This window comes from Triturus cristatus, chromosome 3_1, assembly GCF_964204655.1.
Source record: "Triturus cristatus chromosome 3_1, aTriCri1.1, whole genome shotgun sequence".
Lineage (NCBI taxonomy): Eukaryota > Metazoa > Chordata > Amphibia > Caudata > Salamandridae > Triturus > Triturus cristatus.
This window is the reverse complement of record NC_140583.1, coordinates 1,066,229,173-1,066,247,615: the sequence shown is the minus strand read 5'-3', so window position 1 is coordinate 1,066,247,615 and position 18,443 is coordinate 1,066,229,173. Positions and strand designations below refer to the sequence as shown.

General features: G+C 46.2%; 1 protein-coding gene across 4 annotated transcripts in view; it reads right to left on the bottom strand.

Annotated features, from left to right (window-relative positions):
- Nucleotides 1–281: 281 nt before the first annotated feature.
- NHERF4 (NHERF family PDZ scaffold protein 4) overlaps nucleotides 282–18,443 on the bottom strand; it is a 76,455-nt gene continuing 58,293 nt past the window's right edge. For 2 of the 4 annotated variants that reach the window (XM_085645919.1, XM_085645918.1), the window contains exons 5-11: nucleotides 14,658–14,865; nucleotides 13,296–13,432; nucleotides 12,823–13,027; nucleotides 11,924–12,120; nucleotides 10,341–10,562; nucleotides 9,292–9,540; nucleotides 282–2,423 (exon numbers count right to left, since the gene is read on the bottom strand). In XM_085645919.1, coding sequence (XP_085502045.1) covers nucleotides 2,409–2,423; nucleotides 9,292–9,540; nucleotides 10,341–10,562; nucleotides 11,924–12,120; nucleotides 12,823–13,027; nucleotides 13,296–13,432; nucleotides 14,658–14,865 — 1,233 coding nt within the window. In that variant the 3' untranslated portion in view covers nucleotides 282–2,408. Of the gene's footprint in view, nucleotides 2,424–9,257; nucleotides 9,541–10,340; nucleotides 10,563–11,923; nucleotides 12,121–12,822; nucleotides 13,028–13,295; nucleotides 13,433–14,657; nucleotides 14,866–18,443 lie in introns of all 4 variants that reach the window. The other 2 variants (XM_085645916.1, XM_085645917.1) reach the window with 2 other exon arrangements.

The window sequence follows — 18,443 nt, the reverse complement described above, 5'->3', positions numbered from 1 at the left end:
TGTGGTACGATTTCTCTGGTGAAGGCTGGGTAATTTATTTGGTGTTATCATTGTCGCCATTAAAAATACGATTCTTTTCCCTGCTTTAACATTTATTCAAAGTTTCAGCAGTTTGTAAATTGCCAGTTGTGTTGTACCATGTATTTTCATTTAATAAATTCCCTATATCACCCATTACGGTTGTCATGGAAAAAATGATTCCTCTACACCTGATCCACATGTGTCCTCTGTATTCTTCTACTGTATCATAGAAAGCAAGAGTCGAAAAAGTGGCCAAGAAATGTGGTTAACGTCCATTTATTAATACAATTGGAGTGTTTATGCTAATAATATTTAGTAAGGAATGATGCTTTTTGTGAGTATTGATCAAATCGAGCATGAAATCCATTTTTTACTAAAATCAACAGATTATGTGGTAGAAGGTGGGTTGTGTTGCAAGTCATCAATTACACGCTTTGCCTGGGCTGCAGGTGTGGATTTACCGGTGATCATGGATAAACCTTTTAAACAGTAATAACTTCAGTTCATCACACTAAACCCAATGCATTGGTAAACCCAGGGAGAAATCGGCAGGTCAGTCGTGGGGCTCTCAAACACAAACTCGCCTGTTCTCCACCAGCCAATCTTTGAAACCCTATTAAATGAGGACGGAGTAATAGAAAAACACAGAGATATTGGTGGAAACCATATTATACATATACGGTCACATCGCGCCACAGAAATAGGCAGACACAGTTTGTGCAGGTAAGAGCGGTGGGCCCGGTGGGGGGTATTTTGACAGACGACACCAAGTGGAAATTAATGATTTATTTAAATTTCCCTCGTAGTTGGCTGTCAAACCCCCACCCCCCCAAACCTGACCCCATCGCTTTTACCTGTGCGGGCCGTGGCTGGAAATAGGTGAGTTTGCTAATGTGTGTAAGGAGAGTCCATTGTAGGTTTGCAGCTGTGGTTAAAAAGGTTTGATGGAGTGATAAAAGCTTCTGGGAGGTGCAGAAGTCAGGTTTAACAACATCACTGGTCAAAGCCTTTCCTTCCATAAGCTGCCTCTGGGAAAGAGTTGGAAGGGTCTTGAAACACGATTAGTTTAGACTTTGGAACATCACCAAAAAGAGTCACGAGGACAATGAGAAACATAAACATGGCGAGAGAGTAAAATCGACCCCTCACAGCCAGAGGTGATGCAAAGCCTTTTTCAAGAGACGGAAGCATTCCTGACCTCCCTCAGAAACGACTTAAGTTAGAACACCGCCAATGCAAAACAAGAAGGAATTGCAGTTGTAGACCAAAGAAAGAAGCAAGAGTATCTTCCCACCAGACCAAAGCAAGACTTAGAGGATGGTGTAGGAGTCCACTCTGTGTAATGTCTCCACCCTCCCCAGAGGAAAGCACTAGGCCCGCAAGCCCCAGCTCTACTCAAAACAACTCAGTAAAACACTCTTGCATAGGTAAGTTCAATAACTTCAAGATACCATTTCAAATATGTCTACATTTGGAGATAGAAGGGCTCACCACAGGCGGGTGAAATAGTATTGGGTCCGCGTGATGGAATGGTTGAATTTCAAGACAATTTAAGAAAAAGGGTGGAAGGTCAAAGAGTATCCTCATTGCTGGAAATGTATACGAAGGTCTGTCCTGCACTATGAATGGATGATGGAAACAGTATGATTGTCCTACAGTGCAGTTGGACATTGGTGGGGGGATGAGCAATGTCAATGAACCCTCCATGCTGAAGTCATTTCACAGATACGAGAGACTGTAAGTTATTTAGGCACAATAAAGACACCAGCAGTAAATGTACAGGCCGGGTCTCTTGCTCATAGGCATCACCAAACCTGTGTCTTCAGAATGTCCAAGTATTTTCTCCCCACTTGTTGTCACAAGAACAACCACATCAGAAGGTCCGGGAGCATGCTCTGTAGGTGTCTGGAAAATTCCTGGCTCTGCTGAGTTCCTCTAAACCAACTGTGATGTCAACTTCACTCCAGTATATTTCAAGACCACTTCCTCTTGGAGATTTTCCAGAACATGGCACTGTTGGAAGACCAATCTGATCCACCCTACAACAGGGGATCATTGATCCACCACTACCTGCCAGTATCATAATTGTCCATCGGACTCCTCCAAACCACTTTACCAGTTATCGAGGAACACCAGAAATAATCTCTTCCCTCTCAGAGAATCCTTGGATTGTGGGTTGGCTACTACAAGCCCCTTGTTGAACCCTTTGTCCAGGAAATGCTATAGTGATGGAAGCCAGGAGATTAAAATTCAAGTGAGTGCCATGATCCGTTGGTATTAAATCCTATTTTGAGACTGATTCAGCCTGATGATGGTGTCATGTCCTCTGGAGTTGTGGTGCCATCAGTTTACGGAGTTTGTGTCCGAGCTGGCCGTGTCTTCACCAGCTACTCCTCACGTCCCTGCACAAAGAACACAAGACATTTAGTCAGAATGCCTATCCAAATCATTAATGACAGCTCTTATCCATAGACCTTTTATACATTACATGTGACAATAAACTTTTGTTCATGGCAATATATGGTTTAGAGTACAATATACCCTGTAAATCAAGGCAATGATCAGCACCTTGCCAATGTCATGCGAAACATTTAGGGAAGCACAACCATTGCCAATGGATTGCAAGTTCAACGCTGACCCCCTCCCGGCCACCCATCGAATTAATGCTACTACCTTACATTCCTAATGTTTTCTACCGGTGAATCCTAGATATGCTCCTGAACAGGCATGAGTCATTCACAATAGAAGTCTTGAACCTTCAATCCTCCTGTGTCCCTGTTCTGTTTCAGCCTGCCCTAAGAAGCATTCAACCTTTCCACTTCCAGTCAACCAAACCTGGCACCCTTGCCCCACCTGTCTTCTGTGGATGGTATGATCTTCACTTTGGTTCATGGGCACTCTGGCGTCTGCATGGGTCATGACCATAACTTGTCGATAACTATTGCAAAAGATATTTGGACACACGCTTGAATATTGTCTACGACTAAACTGTCTTTTGGAGGTTTTGTGGCCTATTAATGGATCAGTGGTGTTGGCTCCTACGGGGCTTTTTGTGCATGCTGTTTACATCTTACTCATTAGCTAAATTTAATTTTTAGTCCATAGTCGAGGTACATTTGTGCCCCTTTTCCCATAATGGTACATTCTCTGCAGGGGGGTGTTTGGTGAAACCTATACTCCTTGAATCCTTAAATGGCACAGTCCTTTCAGGTGACTTAGAGACTGACATTCTCTACCCCCCTTTTTGATGGCAAAGGAGTCTATTTTGGAATATTCTAATGCATTTGGTTAAATCTGCATAATTCAAACTGGTAAATTGTCATTTTTTAAAGTTAATATTCCGTTTTAACTTGTTATTTTTGGCAATGCTTTAAAAAAAAAAATTCCCACCAGTAGAACTCGCCTTTCTGAAATTCCCATTCTAAGCCTTCATTTTGATACTTCTCTTCTATTTTTTCTATCGTACGCGACTGTTTCCATATCTGTTTTTTCTTGCCTCTCTGTTGCTTATATCCTGTACTCCCCTGCCCTTCCTAACAGGGTCAGATCTCACCTGGGGTGAATGTATGACATTGTTCTGCATTCTGTCCATCAATTGTTTTTGCATTTGTCACCCCGAGTGGGACGGGTATGCCTAGACATGGGTCCCGTGCTCTCCATGCCACTGGAATCAAGCTATCCTGGCTGATCAGGGCTAAAAGCCCGAAACCAGTCCTAGGATGCTTGTTTCCAGTCCAGGGAGGACCTCGCCTGGCAGTTCGGGCTGGACTGTTCCCATTGGGCGCAGGGTCAAGACTGATTTGCATATGGCCGGGTACAAACTGGAATGGCATGGTGAGCAACAAAACGAAGGATTTAGGCCCAGATCTCTGAACAGGGGTGAATGTATGACATTGTCCTGCATTCTGTCCATCAATTGTTGTTCTTCCTAACAGGGTAACAGCTTCTTGTGGCCAAAACACAAATACAATTTTTTAGAAGTTGCAACTTATTGTTTCCCTTTGTTCCTTTTCTTGCTTTTATTATCAATTTACTGCTCTCTATTAATGTCTGTGAGTACAATGAAGATTTCATTTAAGAAGAACCAGGATTACAAAGAAGTAACTGTCAGAACCTGTTCCAGGGGCTGCAGAGCAGGCTGCAGCTTCTGGGCGCCAACCAAGTTGGTTGAGTTGTTTGCCACTTGTCTCCTGAGGTCCATCCTGCTATGGCTTTGCAAACTGGGCCAAGTACAAACATTCCTGCTCTTAACTGGGGCGAGCAGTAACAGGCTTCTCAGGGGGGTAGCGTGGGGTGCTAGAGATCAGCCCTCACCAATCAACTAACAGACACAATATCTTCAATATCCAGCCCAGTGCTTGTCTTTTCAGGAAAAGAAAGTACTTTTAATCACACAGTAGCACTAAATACCACACAATATGATTCACTATACAACATGGTGTCTATGGGTGCGATCCATCTTCATGGCACTACACCCATGGTTCCCCTTTACTATTCCTTCATCGGTAGACCCTTTCTCTTTGGTCCCTCCTTTCTGGAAAGCAGGTGAAACATGAATGAAGCTCAGGCTCAACATCGCTTTGAGTCTAGCGCCCTCGTAGGGTATCAGGTTATTGTCTGCTCCCCTCTCATCTCGGGATGTTTAGATGGCCCCTCTGTGCATCTGTTGAGTGGCCAGGGTGATTGACGGTGCTGAAGGCTGCCAAGTATAGTCCATGTCGCTATGCTCGGCCAGCTCAGTCCTGTGGTGCTGCTGCTCCAGTGCAGGTTCAGTTCCGGTCACGGTGATCTGCTTTGATCACAGTGGGTCAGCACGCCTGGGCTGATGGAAATTGTAACTCCAATTGGGCCACTAGTGCTCAAACCATATACAGCCCCTGACTGTGCCAAAGGTAGATGTAGTCTCATCAGGCCTACGATGATAATGGCAATTGCAGCCCGTAACTGGCTTAAAGCTATATAGAGACACAATTTGGCCTAAGAGGTTCACAGCAATTGCATACCCCAACTGGGTCAAAGATAAATGCATCCCTCATTGGGCCTTCTGTGGTCACGAATGTTGCAACTCCCAGATAGGGCAACGGTACAGCAGCTTGCAGTGGATGCCTCCTGGAACGAACTGATGGTAAGAAATCTAGAAGAGCCTCTGTTCAAGCGAGTCACTCCCCGCTCGCTCTCGGGCACTCAGCTCTCTCTTGATGTACCTCAGTTTCCAGGGATATGCTGGGCCTCTCTCCTCCTGGACAGTCTCTCCACCATCAAGGCCAAGTAGGCTTCTTCCCTCACTCAGCAGACAGTCATGCTTCTAGGTGCTTTCGACAGATCCACAGTGCCTCAAGCAAGGACTGCAGTCTACAAGAGATGCCCCATCTCACCTCTGGGAGTTTGACTGCCAAGCACCAGCCCTGGTGGCACATCAGTCCTTCAAGTACTCTGCTGCGTACTCCCTTCCCTGGTCATTAAGGACTTGAAACTGAACAGAGTGGGTTTGTTTGGGTCCCACTTTTCTACACAACTTCTGGACGGAGGATGTGGAACCTTGGTCTCAAATTGCAGAGCCGGTTTGGGTGCCTCTTCTTTCAAGTGCCCTCCTCAGGCTCTCCAAGCACAGCCTTTGTGTAGAATGGTTCCACTCACAGAAGGTAGCACTGGGGCAGTCTCCAACCTGTAGCAACCACAACACAGGCACAAGGAGGTGTGAGGTTTCTGCACCTGGCAGTCATCATCCCAACTGAAGGATTAATCAGGGACAGCCAAAAGGGCAAGCCTGACCTAGAAACCTCCTCACCTCATGCAATAGAAACTGCAGTCCCACCCCCCATCCGTACCACCCACCAAACGCATTGTAGGAGAAGGGTAATCAGCATCTCTTTGCTAACAAAAAGTTTCATGGAATTTTTAAGGGTAGCCCTGCCTCCATCTTCCTTACTTCAGTGTCTGTATTTCCTCTCTCCAGCCACAGGAATGCAGACAGTTAACTTTAACTGTCTGGGAGAACAACCCTCACCTTCCATCTTATGCTGTGCCAGGCCAGCTGCATCCATAATGGATCCCACATAACTTATAACCTAGACTTGCTTGCAAGTGCAGTCTATCACTATAGACGTTCTGCACAGAAATGCGCGTGTTCTTGACATACACACAGGATGGCAGCGCAAGATTCTGGGTATACACGTAACAGCAGAACTTTACACAAGTGAAGCTAATAAGCCACTGTAGGAAGCTGGTCCTGTATACACTATACCAAAGTGAAGTATAGTGTGTATAGAGTTCAGTGGAACCCCAAAGGTAGGCAGAGGTAATATTAGATAAAACCTTACTCTCTATTTGTGGTAGTGTGGTCGAGCAGTAAGGCAGTATCGGAGGTAAGTGTTAAGCATTTGTTGTACACACACACAATGAATTCACACACTCAAAGACTGAACTTCACACCAATTGTTTTTGTATAAAAAATTTATTTTAGTTATTTTATTTCTAGAACCAAGCAAGCCAGGCGCAGATAAGCAATAAATACTTTACAGTAGTAAATGCTGATTGTAAAACATTTCAATTGCAATTGTAAATGTACTATAGTTTGACTTACAGTATTGTTTCAGAGAAATGCAATTACCGGTAAATACAGTACATAGACTTGAATGGGATTTTCAGTAAAATAGCAGGTAAGTTACTTTTGGATTACTTTTCTTACTCAGTGCTGTATGCCTGGATGCAGCACTGGGACATTTCCTGTAAACAGGCGAGTAAAGGCATTTTTGTTAAATCGTACAATTTTAAAGAATTTCTTTAGGTTTCAAAATACCACACTTAAAAACTTTTTCAGGAAAAATTGTCAAGTTATCCTATGGAGGAAAATATGGATATCGGTTTTTAGGTAAATAATCAGTCTTTGGAGTTGAGGTTCTGGGGTTAGAATAAGGGTTTTCCCAGGGTCAAGGAGGCACTCTCGTTCCACCCTCAGCGGTACTAGGGCGGCCGGGTGCAGAGTGCTGAGGCCCAATGTTATCCAATGGGGAATAGAGGGCCTCTGGTTGGTGGCTGCTGGCAAACAGGCCACTGGGTTGTGGGAACAAAGCTCCTAGACTTTAGCTCAGGGCAAATGAGGAAACAAATAGCACCAAAGGTGCATCCTCAGCGGCACTAGGGCAGCCGTGTGCAGGGTGCTGTTTCAACATCGGATGCCCTGCTGTTTCCAGAGGAGAACCTCCAGTTTGCAAAAGCACTGCAGGCAGGGAGACGAAGGACTTCTGGGTGCGACCACCACTTCGAGAGGTAAGTTGGGAAGTTAATGGTTGGCAAGGCACCGTCGGTTTGGGCACACAAGGCCGTGGGGCGTCGGGTGCTGGGCTGCCTTTTGGGGTTGGAACTTCTTACCAGCTCCTGGTCGCGGTTAGGGGGGCCTTCTGGATATAGGCTGCAGGCGTCGGCTGGAGGCTTGACGCAGGTCAGGGGTCACTGGATCTCAGTTCAGGATTGCCAGGGTGACCTCCTCGTGGTGTTTGCCCACTCTAGCTCGGGCCGTGGACAGCGGGTGCAGAGTGGGGCGGATTCGCGGTCTCCGGCTGCTGCCAGAGGTTGCAGTTGAACAAATCCGGTGTTCACGGGAGAAGCAGCCTTTGGAAGTGAAGGCAGGCAGGTCCTCTGGGATTCTTGAGGTTGCTGGCTGCAGGACACACCGGGATTTCGCAGGAGCAGGTTTGAGGGGGAGACAGGCCAGTAGGGCTGGGGGCAAGTCAGTGGGCGTCTACCTCTTGTTAGCTGCTGCACGGCTGTTTGGTCCTTCTTCTTGTTTCTTGTCTGGATCTGAGGATGCAAGGTTCAGGGATGCCCCTAAATACTAGATTTAGGGGGGTTGCAGGTAGACAGACAGAAGGAAGGGACCAATGGGTCTCGTCCCTGGGGTGGGTACACCCCCTATTATGCCACCCTCCAGTGGGAGGGGGGCATGAGACTGTCCCTGGTTGGCTGAGTCTCCCCATTTTCAAGATGGCGTGGACTGAGAATTGTGCTTCACCTCACCTCCCCCACCTGAGGGGTGGAGTTGGCAGAGGTGGGCACACCTCTCTTCCTCACTTGTTTTTCCCGCCGGTTCTCCCGCCCAAAGTGGCGGTCAGAACCAGTGGGGACCAGTTGCTGAAAGCAGCAATTGGCCTGGGGAAGCTCACAAAGGTGGCAAGCCTTTGAAGCTCCCCCTTCCTGAACCCTGCCCATCCTGGAGGAGGAGGCTTGGCACCTCGTCCCAGGATGTGCATTGTTTCAGGCCCCAGAGAGCAGCAGGCTCTCGACCCGGGGGTCCAGAAACATGTCTGGTGGTGGCAGCTGAAAGCAGCCACTCAGCCTGGACACTAGTGGTGGGTTAGTTTTCAGGGGGCATCTCTAAGATGCCCTCTGTGTGCATTTGTCATTAAATCCCATACTGGCATCAGTGTGGGTGTAATGTGCTGAGACGTTTGATACCAAACTTCTCAGTGTAGCCATTATGGTGCTGTGGAGTTCGTAATGATAAACTCCCAGCACCATGTACTCTTAAATGCAGCACTGCACTTACAATGTCTAAGAATGGACTTAGACACTGTAGGGGTACAGGGCTCATGCACCTGTACCCTCACCACTGGTATAGTGCACCCAGCTAGAGGGGTGACTGATCTAGGCCAGGGCAGTGGGTTGTAGGCATGGCACACAGGGATGTGTGCCATGTCGACTCTTCACTTTGTTCTGCACCAAGACACGCAGCCTGCAAAGGCAGTGTGTGAGTGTCAGGGTACAGGACCACTAAGGGTGGCACAATAAGTGCTGCAGCCCTTAGAGGACTTTGCTGATCACAGTGCCCTGGGTACCTGCGGTACCATTTACCAGGGGCTGACCTGTGGCCAGAGATGCCAATTGGGTTTAGGCTTCAATGCAGTTTTAGGGAAAGAACATAGGCCCTGGGTACCTGATTAGCAGGAGCCCAGGGCACACTCAGTCAAAGTACATCAGAAATTCAGCAAAAGGTTGGGGCAACCATGCAGAAAGAGGGCACTTTCTCACAGCCACACTCTGAGTGACCCAGATAAAAAGATCACAGCCAGTCTACATGTCAAAACCACATGCACCCCACTTAACGCTGCCCTCACTTAATATATTAGCCCATGCACTTTTCCAATCAATCATACATTCCTGCTATACCTATGGTGAGTATTTTAAGTGCTACATTGGTGGCAGTTCCACACTATGAAAATGTTAGAAAAAAAGCATACCATAATCAGAGAATAAGTCACTGCCCTCACTCACTTCGGTATGGTCTGCAGTCTTCTGCCCAACATCCTTTGCCATAGCTGGGCAAATAGTCAGACCCTGGTCACGGCACCAACGATAGCCCTCCCAGTCGACCACCAATAGCGTCAGCTGCCCTGTGTCATCCTCCTTTAACCAACGGATCACCTCCTGATAGGACAGCTTCTCTACGTTGGTGCCATTTACTTCGATCAGCAGGTCTCCCTCCCGCAGCCCAGCCCGGTGAGCTGGACCTTCGGGCACCGCCTGGAAGTAAGCAAAGTAAAGTGCCAATGGTTAGAGTCTTGGGTGTGGCATTTCAATGTTCGTGGTCTGTGTTCCAGATTTTTATTGTATGTTTTGTGTGTGTGCCTCTCTCTCTTAAGCACTTAAAGCTGGTCTGATTGCTCAGGTGAATACTTAAAATGGCACAAAGAATTTCCTTGAACACCAGATTCTACCACATAATGATGGGACAAATTCTTTGAACTTGGGCCCCCTGGTGGTGCTGGTCAAGGGGTGGACTTTAAGATTGCACACAGTCATAGGGCCCTACGTCTGACATTGTACGCATGTATGAGGTCAGTGGGGCTTCTCAGTGGTACAGCCTTTTGGCACTGTGAGTGGGAATTTATCATTTCTTGTGGAAAACAGTGTTTAGTCTGTGTCGCTGGTTGTTGAAGATGATCAGGTCTTAGTTTTCTTTTTAGAGGGATACAGTCAAGACCTCTCAACTTGTAACCTATGAAGGCACAGCAGGCTTCTTGTGGTTATAGCAAGTGGGCACCAGCACTAGTTTGGCGATATATATGTTTTTGTTTGGTTGTGCAATCAAGGGGCAATAGAACAGAGATGATTGAATAAGCCAATGTATCTGTCAACAGTGATAGGAAATATCATGACTGAGATTGTTGGCTGAGACCATGGGATTCTCAACCCCGATAGATCATGGTTGCTAGGCTGAGGTTGTTGGGCTTGCAACTTTGTTATTAATGCTTACTGTCAGAGGTCCATGGTTGTGGAGTAAGATGTGGCTGGTTCCTAAGTGAAATCTCGGTGTAACTCACCTGCGCAACAAAGATCTCATCCTCGTCAGTAATGTTTCCAAGCTGGAATCCATACCCAGATGACTCTTTGCAGAGATGGCAGAGTCGAGGTCTTGGTTGGATCATCTCACCAAGTTGCTGGTCGCTGCTGCCTATTGCTGTCTCTAGACGGCCATGGGTGGGATGAAGGTCAGCAGGCTCCAGACTTTCCTCCACATAAAAGAGTAAGGGAGACAGTCCAAGCTGTGTGAACAAGAACCAGAGTTTTTGATTAAATATCTAAGACTCACATTGCAATACAATCCTATCCCACACCATTCAGCAAGGATAGAGACCATATGGCATTAATGATTACCCCCAGGCACAATAATCAAACTTGCTGTGCTATATATCCCTCACAAACATCCCATCGCAAGGAAAACCACACAAGAAGAAGATTAGTCCACTTGCTCAATGTTGACGCTTGCCAAATCATACAAACTTTTTCAACCATCCTAAACCAAGCACAGTTATACAGCGGGAATGATTGTGTCAACTCAATCTAATCTGGTACGCCACACCAACTGTCTTCCACATCGAACCATATTAAGGACCGTACAGTGGCAAGAATGACTGCTTCTGCCTTCAACTGTGATACTTGGCATGCTGCTCTGCAATACAATCTTTTCCCACATGAACCGTGGAGAGAAAGAATGTACAGAGGCAAGGATCGTCCACATACTCTTATGATATGCAGGCATCTCTCATCTCCATCTACAAGGAGAAGGACGAAAAAGCGGGAGCATTCACCACTTGATCGACAATAAAACTTAACAGGTCATAAAGTCCTTTCAAACATCCAGCTAGAAGTAAATAGTAAAGTAAATAGTAAATTGATACTTGTATAGCGCACTACTCACCCGCAAGGGTCTCAAGGCGCTTGTACGAATACCGCTGTGGAACCCATCCTGGCTTTCCCTGTGAGGCGTCCACTCCTGGGCACCCCCAAGGTGGAGGCCAGGCATCCTTAGCGTTGTGGGGGCCATTGTGGAGATTAAGCAAGCTATTGCCCAGAGTTGCAAAGTGGGACTCCATTATTGGAATGGCACCGAGGCGAGAATTATCCGGTCCATGGAATTTTTGAGCCCAAGACCCGCCGAGGCGGGGAATTGAACCCTGGTCCCGGGCTAGACCTCTGCATCAGGGTCTGCCGCTCTAACCATTGAAGGAAACTCATATAACAAGAATGTTCTACTGCATACTACAGTGAGACTGGCAAATCCTTTCAACAGTCTCCCACATCCAGGTACCAGGCAATACAGCTGGAATCTTCATTCCTAATCTCAGCCTTGAGCCTTTCCATGCCATACAATGCTTTCAAACATCAACCATCATGTGAACCATACTGCAAGAATGAACATCCAATTGTTCAACAATGAGAATCACCATGGCACTCAACTGTCTCATCACAAAACCATCTAACACTACACAGCAAGGTGGACCCTTCGTTGAGAAAGTCTTTCGACCATGAGAGTAGCCCTGCCACTCAACCGTCTCATGCCAGGTGAATACAACAATGCAGCAGGAATCTACTCCCTTCGCCCTGGCTCAAGAACAAGACTCACCATGTTGTAAAACTGGTCCCCCACACGGTCGATGACCAGCATCGTGACCTGGTTACCACTAACACAGATGAGTCCCACCACATCTTCATGCGTAAGTCCTTCTACCGACTTCCCATTGACAGCCAGGAGGAGGTCTCCATCTCGCATACCAGCCTTCTCTGCTGGGAGACCCACATCCACTTCCCTCAGGAACTGGCCTATGGAATGGACAGAAAAAGGAGTGATGGTTGCAGCAGGAGGCCCACTAGTCACACAACCCTTCATTTTCAGCCTGTATGCACACGGGTAGATCTCAACTCATCCACACATTAGCTATAGTCAATTTCGACAATATTTTGTCCCACTACAAAGGTTTCCCATAGACACAAGCTTTGATATAAATATTTTCTGGGGCAGCTGTGGTGTTCCATAGAAGTCCCTTCAACATGCATGTAGCATTTACTGGAATATGTGCAGGTAACATATTATCACTGAGACCTTCTCATTGAGAATATAGTGGTTACAAGACGTCCAGACCAACAGAGCAGCATTGGTAAGTCACTAACTCCTTAACCACTCTCGAGACCTTAGCCATATCCGGTAATTTGCCAATAGGGTGGTTGCAGTAGTGTAGTGACGTCAGTCCCATCACAATAAATGTCTCTCCAGCCCTACTGGCTACAAACCATGAAAAAAGGACTTCTTGGTCCATGTATCAATCACACATTAAACCCATTGCCCAACCATTCCTCACCCATGTACTACACTCATTCACCATCCATCCTAGTGTCCACACATTTTTCATTCCCATCTTTCGTTGACTATCCTATCATCAACTACACATCCTACAGCCTACCCAATCATTCAATAGGTTCTCATCTCATTGCACGTTATTTCATGTCCCTTCCATTCCCTTGTACCATCTGCCTTGTTGAAATGCTTCTCTTGCCGTAGGAGGAATCCATAGCCATTTGGTCCCTTCACCATATGAAGCTTCCGGGCCTTATAGGGTATGGTGGCAGGATCCGCCATGGCTGCTGTGACCTTTAACCCTCTGCGGCGATAGAACTCCTCTGAGTTAGGCTCCATTACCAGAAGTGCCACGGCAGGGCCAGCCTGCTTGAGCTGGGAGAGGGGCCAAGAAAGCAAAATGTATTTAAGGTGTGTGGGACCATTGCAGGATTTTCAGCACTGCCAACCCTTTAAAGAGGGCCCGGCTATTCAGATATTACTCTGATTTCCCACTCAACAAAGGCATCCCTACTGATGCTTACTTTTATCACCCACAGGTACTGGTATCTGTTTATTGCACCTACACCAAACTACCGCAGCTACTAGTGGGATGTTCTCCAACAGCCTGCAGGTACTACTGGCCCTTTCCCTTTGCTGGTACCTTTTTGTTGAGTTGGGTCTTGGTTAGATGATTCACGCTGGTCCCATTAAGCTCAAGAATCCTGGATCCGGCGAAGACCCCAGCTGCCTCCGCTGGACCACCACTGGTCACGGTCACATGGAATGGGCCCTTCTCCCCTTCAGGCAAAACAGAAACAAGTGACAATACAGGTCAAGAGGATATGAACCGTAGAAAAAGAGAGATGAGAATGAATGAACACAAACAGCCCAGGTCACCCCATCTTGTTATAAGAGAGAAAAAAGAGGTAAGAGGAGAAGGAACCAGACAGCAAGAAATGTTAGAAAGGGAAACAGCCATCACATTGCATGCGTTACAACGTATGCGATTACAACAAAGTCGTTACAAAGACCGCGTTGTTACATTGCAGTACCGCGCAAGTCGTTACAACGACTTGCTGTAGGGTGCGCTCTAAACTAAGGAATAGTATAATTTACTATTGCAACACCTTCCCTACTGTTGCACACGCTGGAGTTGGAATAGTAAATTATACTAATCTCAAGTCCAATGCGCCCCCTACAGCAAGTCGTTGTAACGACTAGCGTTGCAATGGTACTGCGAAGTAACAACACGGTGGTTGTAACAACCGCACTGTAATCGCATGCTTTACAACGTATGCAATGTAAACACCTATATTCGATAGGAAGCACTGCTGGGGTGCTACAGCACTGACAGGGCACACACGGGGTACTATAGCAACAACAGTGTAGTGCTGGGGTTCTGTAGCAATATTATATATATACATTTGCGCAGGTGTAGTTATATATAATTGTACATGCATGTAAACTTGCTAGTGTATCCTGTTATATTTCATCAATCAAGCCTGTTATTGAACGTCCTGTTGTTTTCATTGGTTGATGTAGTGTTTGGTTAAATGAGGTTCCACGTTCCTGTGCATGCGTGTGGGTGCTCCCGAAGATATGTGTTTTTACAACTAGTTTCAGTGTGGATTGCCACTACTACAGGTACTATAGCAACGACCAGGAAGTGCGCGGTTACTACAGAAATGACAGGGCAGAGCTGGGGCAGTATGACACTGACGGGGCACGGTTGTGATACTATATCACTGCTGGGGCACTACAGAACTCATCAAGGAGGCTCATGCTGTAGTAGCCTCTGTATTTTGGTAATCTGGAAAGCTGTGTTAAAAAAAGACAACATTTATAAATAATTATCACTGAGGGCAATGCTATGGGTGGCACTCTGCTCTTGGAGTACCAGAACTCTGAAGGTACAACGAACGCATTGAGGAGCTTGTCTTGCGGTGATACCTTGATACTTTTAGGGCACTGCTTAAAAAGGTCCCCCCCCCGGCTGTCCCTCAGTCTCTAATGACACTCTTACCTCCTGCCGCTGAGACGCGAAGCCCCAAGCCACCTTGCTTCCGTTGGACATGGCAGAGCCTAGGTCGAGCACCAGGCTCCTGAGGTGGGGCGCGAGCCGGCAGTAACATGGCCGTGTTCAGGTGACGCGCCCTGGCCTCCAAGTAGGACTTCTCATCCAGGACCGCAAGCGACACGCGTCTCCCCCCTGCCATAATCTTCTGCGCGACCTTCAGGAAGGAGAGACAAGGAGTAATATTTGTGACAGTGAAGGGCTAGGCAAGCCAGTGAGGAGACAGTTGTGACAGTGAAGGGATGGCCATGACCGTGTGGGAATAGCTGTGACAGAAAGGGATCGTCATGAAATTGAAGGCATCCCAGGATACAGAGTACTGGGTATCAAATATAGTGAGCCCCCCAAAAAATAGCTAATGGTGCCAACAGAGGCCAGTGGCTCGCAATTACTGAGCCTCTTAACACCATGAGGTGAACTGGGATCGGAAACCATGTCCACGCGGGGCCCACTCCCTAGGACAATGGCCCCTGCGCAACAGACTGGACTAGAAACTAGTTAAAAGTACAGAATTACAAACAAAAAGAATTAAAAATACATAAACTGGCCACTGAAACGAAAAATGACCGCACACAAAGATGACTGAAAGAACAATATATTAAAATATGGAGAAAAAAATCTGTATACCACCTATAGGTCCTATAGTTATATGCAGTGTGTGTGTGGTAATAAAATGTCCCTGTGCTTTCAGAAGCATGGCTAAAATGTTTGAGAAACAGGCAGTGTGAACAAAAAAACGCTCGTTCAAATTTATACAAAGGATTTCGTGACGTGGTATGTTGAAGAAGAGATAAGGCATGATAGGTTTAAAGAAGGGGCGGCGCTTTGGCTGGTCATCGCAAACAGACCTCATCAGACTCTTAACCCAAATAATCGAAGGGGTTTTTCCCAGGGACCTGCAAGCATGGCTGTGCTCGTGCCATACAGGTCACAAGGACAATAAGCTCGGGAGGAGGGAGGAGCAGTACAAGAGTTCGGCAAAAAATCCCCAAGGAGCCACACCCAGGCAGCTTTTCATTCATTTTATAACACTAAGGAGAGTGAGAGAAAAGCAAAGCAGTTGCAATCTCCCAAAGATACAATAAACACAGAAGCAACTGCTAGTTCCTATATCCCCGAAGTAGGTTCAATAGATGTTAGGAGTCAAATGTAGAATCTATAAATTGACCCGTATATCAGATGTTGTCATTACGCATAACCATGGGAGGAGTAGGGATATCCAAAGATATTGGAGAAGACGCCTCACTCACTAATAGTGACATGCTTCATCATTGGCGTCTTTCCACACCCAGGTAAGATGATACTACCTGGGCGGACTCAACCAAAAGATGTGCTGGGAGTTCTTATATAAATTTTCTCTGGTTATGCAGGGAACCAGTTCAGTGATAAATTCTAAAAATACCTCAAGGTGTCCCCTCGTTCAAACCTTTATTCCTGGGGTACCTGGGGTACTGAATAAAAGGCTTTATGCCGTGATGGGGTTATTTTGAAAATTTTTGTTTCAAATATACCCACTTATTCTGCCAACATGTTTCGGCCCGCGCACAGAGCCCACAAGGGACTGGGGCCTTCTTCAGGGCTGTATGGTTTTGTGTATTGGTTTCCCTGGCTTAAGTTTGATCATGTACTACATGCAAACCCAAAGTAAAAAATGAGGCCTATTGCACTCACCTACGAAATTAAATCCACTAGTATTTCTAGAAGAAGAAAATAGTGTCAGCAACATGTTAGCACTCTATTCTGGACTAACACCCGTGGTGACGACTATAATGATCATCTAAGTGGCTATATCACTCCACCCGTGATACGTGCAATATCGTTTGTTATATTGCATTTTTTGTGTCATAATTCACACCTCTAACTTGAGTGTGTCCAATCCCATAAGCAATTTCAAAACTTGCCCGGTCACTCCTAAAAACTCTCAACTAATATATCTAACTCGTCCGTGGGGTAATGGTAGTGTAGTTTCTATATACCCCGTGCTCAAGTGCAAAAAAAGTGGGTAAAAAAACTGAGGAATATTCAATAGGTGCCACATATGTGAACCTGATAACCTCTCCAACCCTGCATCTACTAGATGTAAGAACTGTGTTTATCCATAGACCAATCTCACCTACTGGATGGTGCTGAATTGCACCATGCGGGTCATGTGAATTTAGGTGCCGTCTTGTAGTCACACACTGGAAATATAAGACAGTGGAGGTTTACAATAGTTAGTGAGCCAATAGTTAAACACTCGAATTTTCATGTGCTTCCGTGAAGTTTTGGGAGCCGCGTATTTTTGTGCTGCATCACCCATACTCTGGACACACTGTTTTTTATCATATGCATAGTGTTTCGAGTGTTCTTAAATATTAACGTTTAAAATATTTCCACGACACCGATATTTGCAGCGATTCCGAATCTAATTGTTCGAAACTACTGATTGTGAGGCTAATCCCAAGGGGTGTTTCACTAACCCATTTACCATAACCATTAGCGTCATTCAATTCTTGGAAACACTCCTGATAGCGTAACCCATCTGAAGCAGTTAAGGCATTTGGCAGTCTCTTAATGCCCGCATGTATGTATATAGCAGTATTAAGGCACCCCCAACATACACGCGCCTTATTTAGACTTGCTGCGTCTTGCTTCGCAGCCGTCTTGATTCTAAAGGTTCGGGTCTACTGATAGTGAGACCACTCCCCAAAAGGGATCTCAATAACCCGTTTACCTCAGCCCTTCGTGTTATTTAGTTATTCAACATTCTCATGGTTGCCTAATCCATCCAAAAGTGATTTCGGTATTTGACCGTCTCGTAGCACCCACATGCATGTGTATAACAGTGTTTAGTCACCCCCACACGAACACACATCATTCAGACTTGCTGCGTCTTGCATCGTCAAAGCTCGGAGTTCGTGAGTCACCCCAACACAAGCACACATCATTCAAACTTGCTGCGTCTTACTTCGTCAAAGCTCGGACACCGTGGGTACACCTGTTGTGCTCACTGCCCGCCGCCGTGTAAATTCTGAATGTATGAGGCGTTTTTTGAATAGTTCGCGGACTTCCGGCTGTCTTCTGGGTTACGTAGACAGCGTATAGTTTGATTCGATGTAGTGTGTCACGTGGCAAGTCAACTAAAACGTGCATACGTAATAGGTACTGTTCTTGCGTCCATGGTGGAATTATGGGAATTGTAGGCTAAGGATCCGAAGTTAATATGTTCGCACCCTTGATGTTTAACCGAAGGGGATCAGTGTCGCCTACGGTAGAGTTGTATTGCTTAATCATTTAGCTCAGGATGTATCGTGTGGGACTGTCGTTGTTGGATACTTTTGGGAGCTTGTATTCCATGTATGTTAGAGGTACTAGCTTGTTCCCATATGTATCTGAACTGTGGTAATTATTCTCGTACCCAGTTGTTGTTGCAATCTGAAGTTATTATCAGTATCTAGGCTAGTGTTCGGTATATCTACCTCAAGGGTCAAGAAACGGTCGCTGTATACATGCGTTACAAGTGGTGTAGCATAGTTTCCACGAAAAGCTCGAGTCAGTGATGTCTCTACTAACCACTTACATGCCCCTATGAGTTTCCCAGATCTGTTTGATTTGTTCTCATCCTAGGTGTGTACCTACTATGAAGGGCGGACACCAGTCCATAATTCTGACATTCAGACAATGTATGGGATCCTGCTCAGGTTACAGAAGACCACGGGATTTCCTCATTTAACCCATTGCTGACACTGGACAATC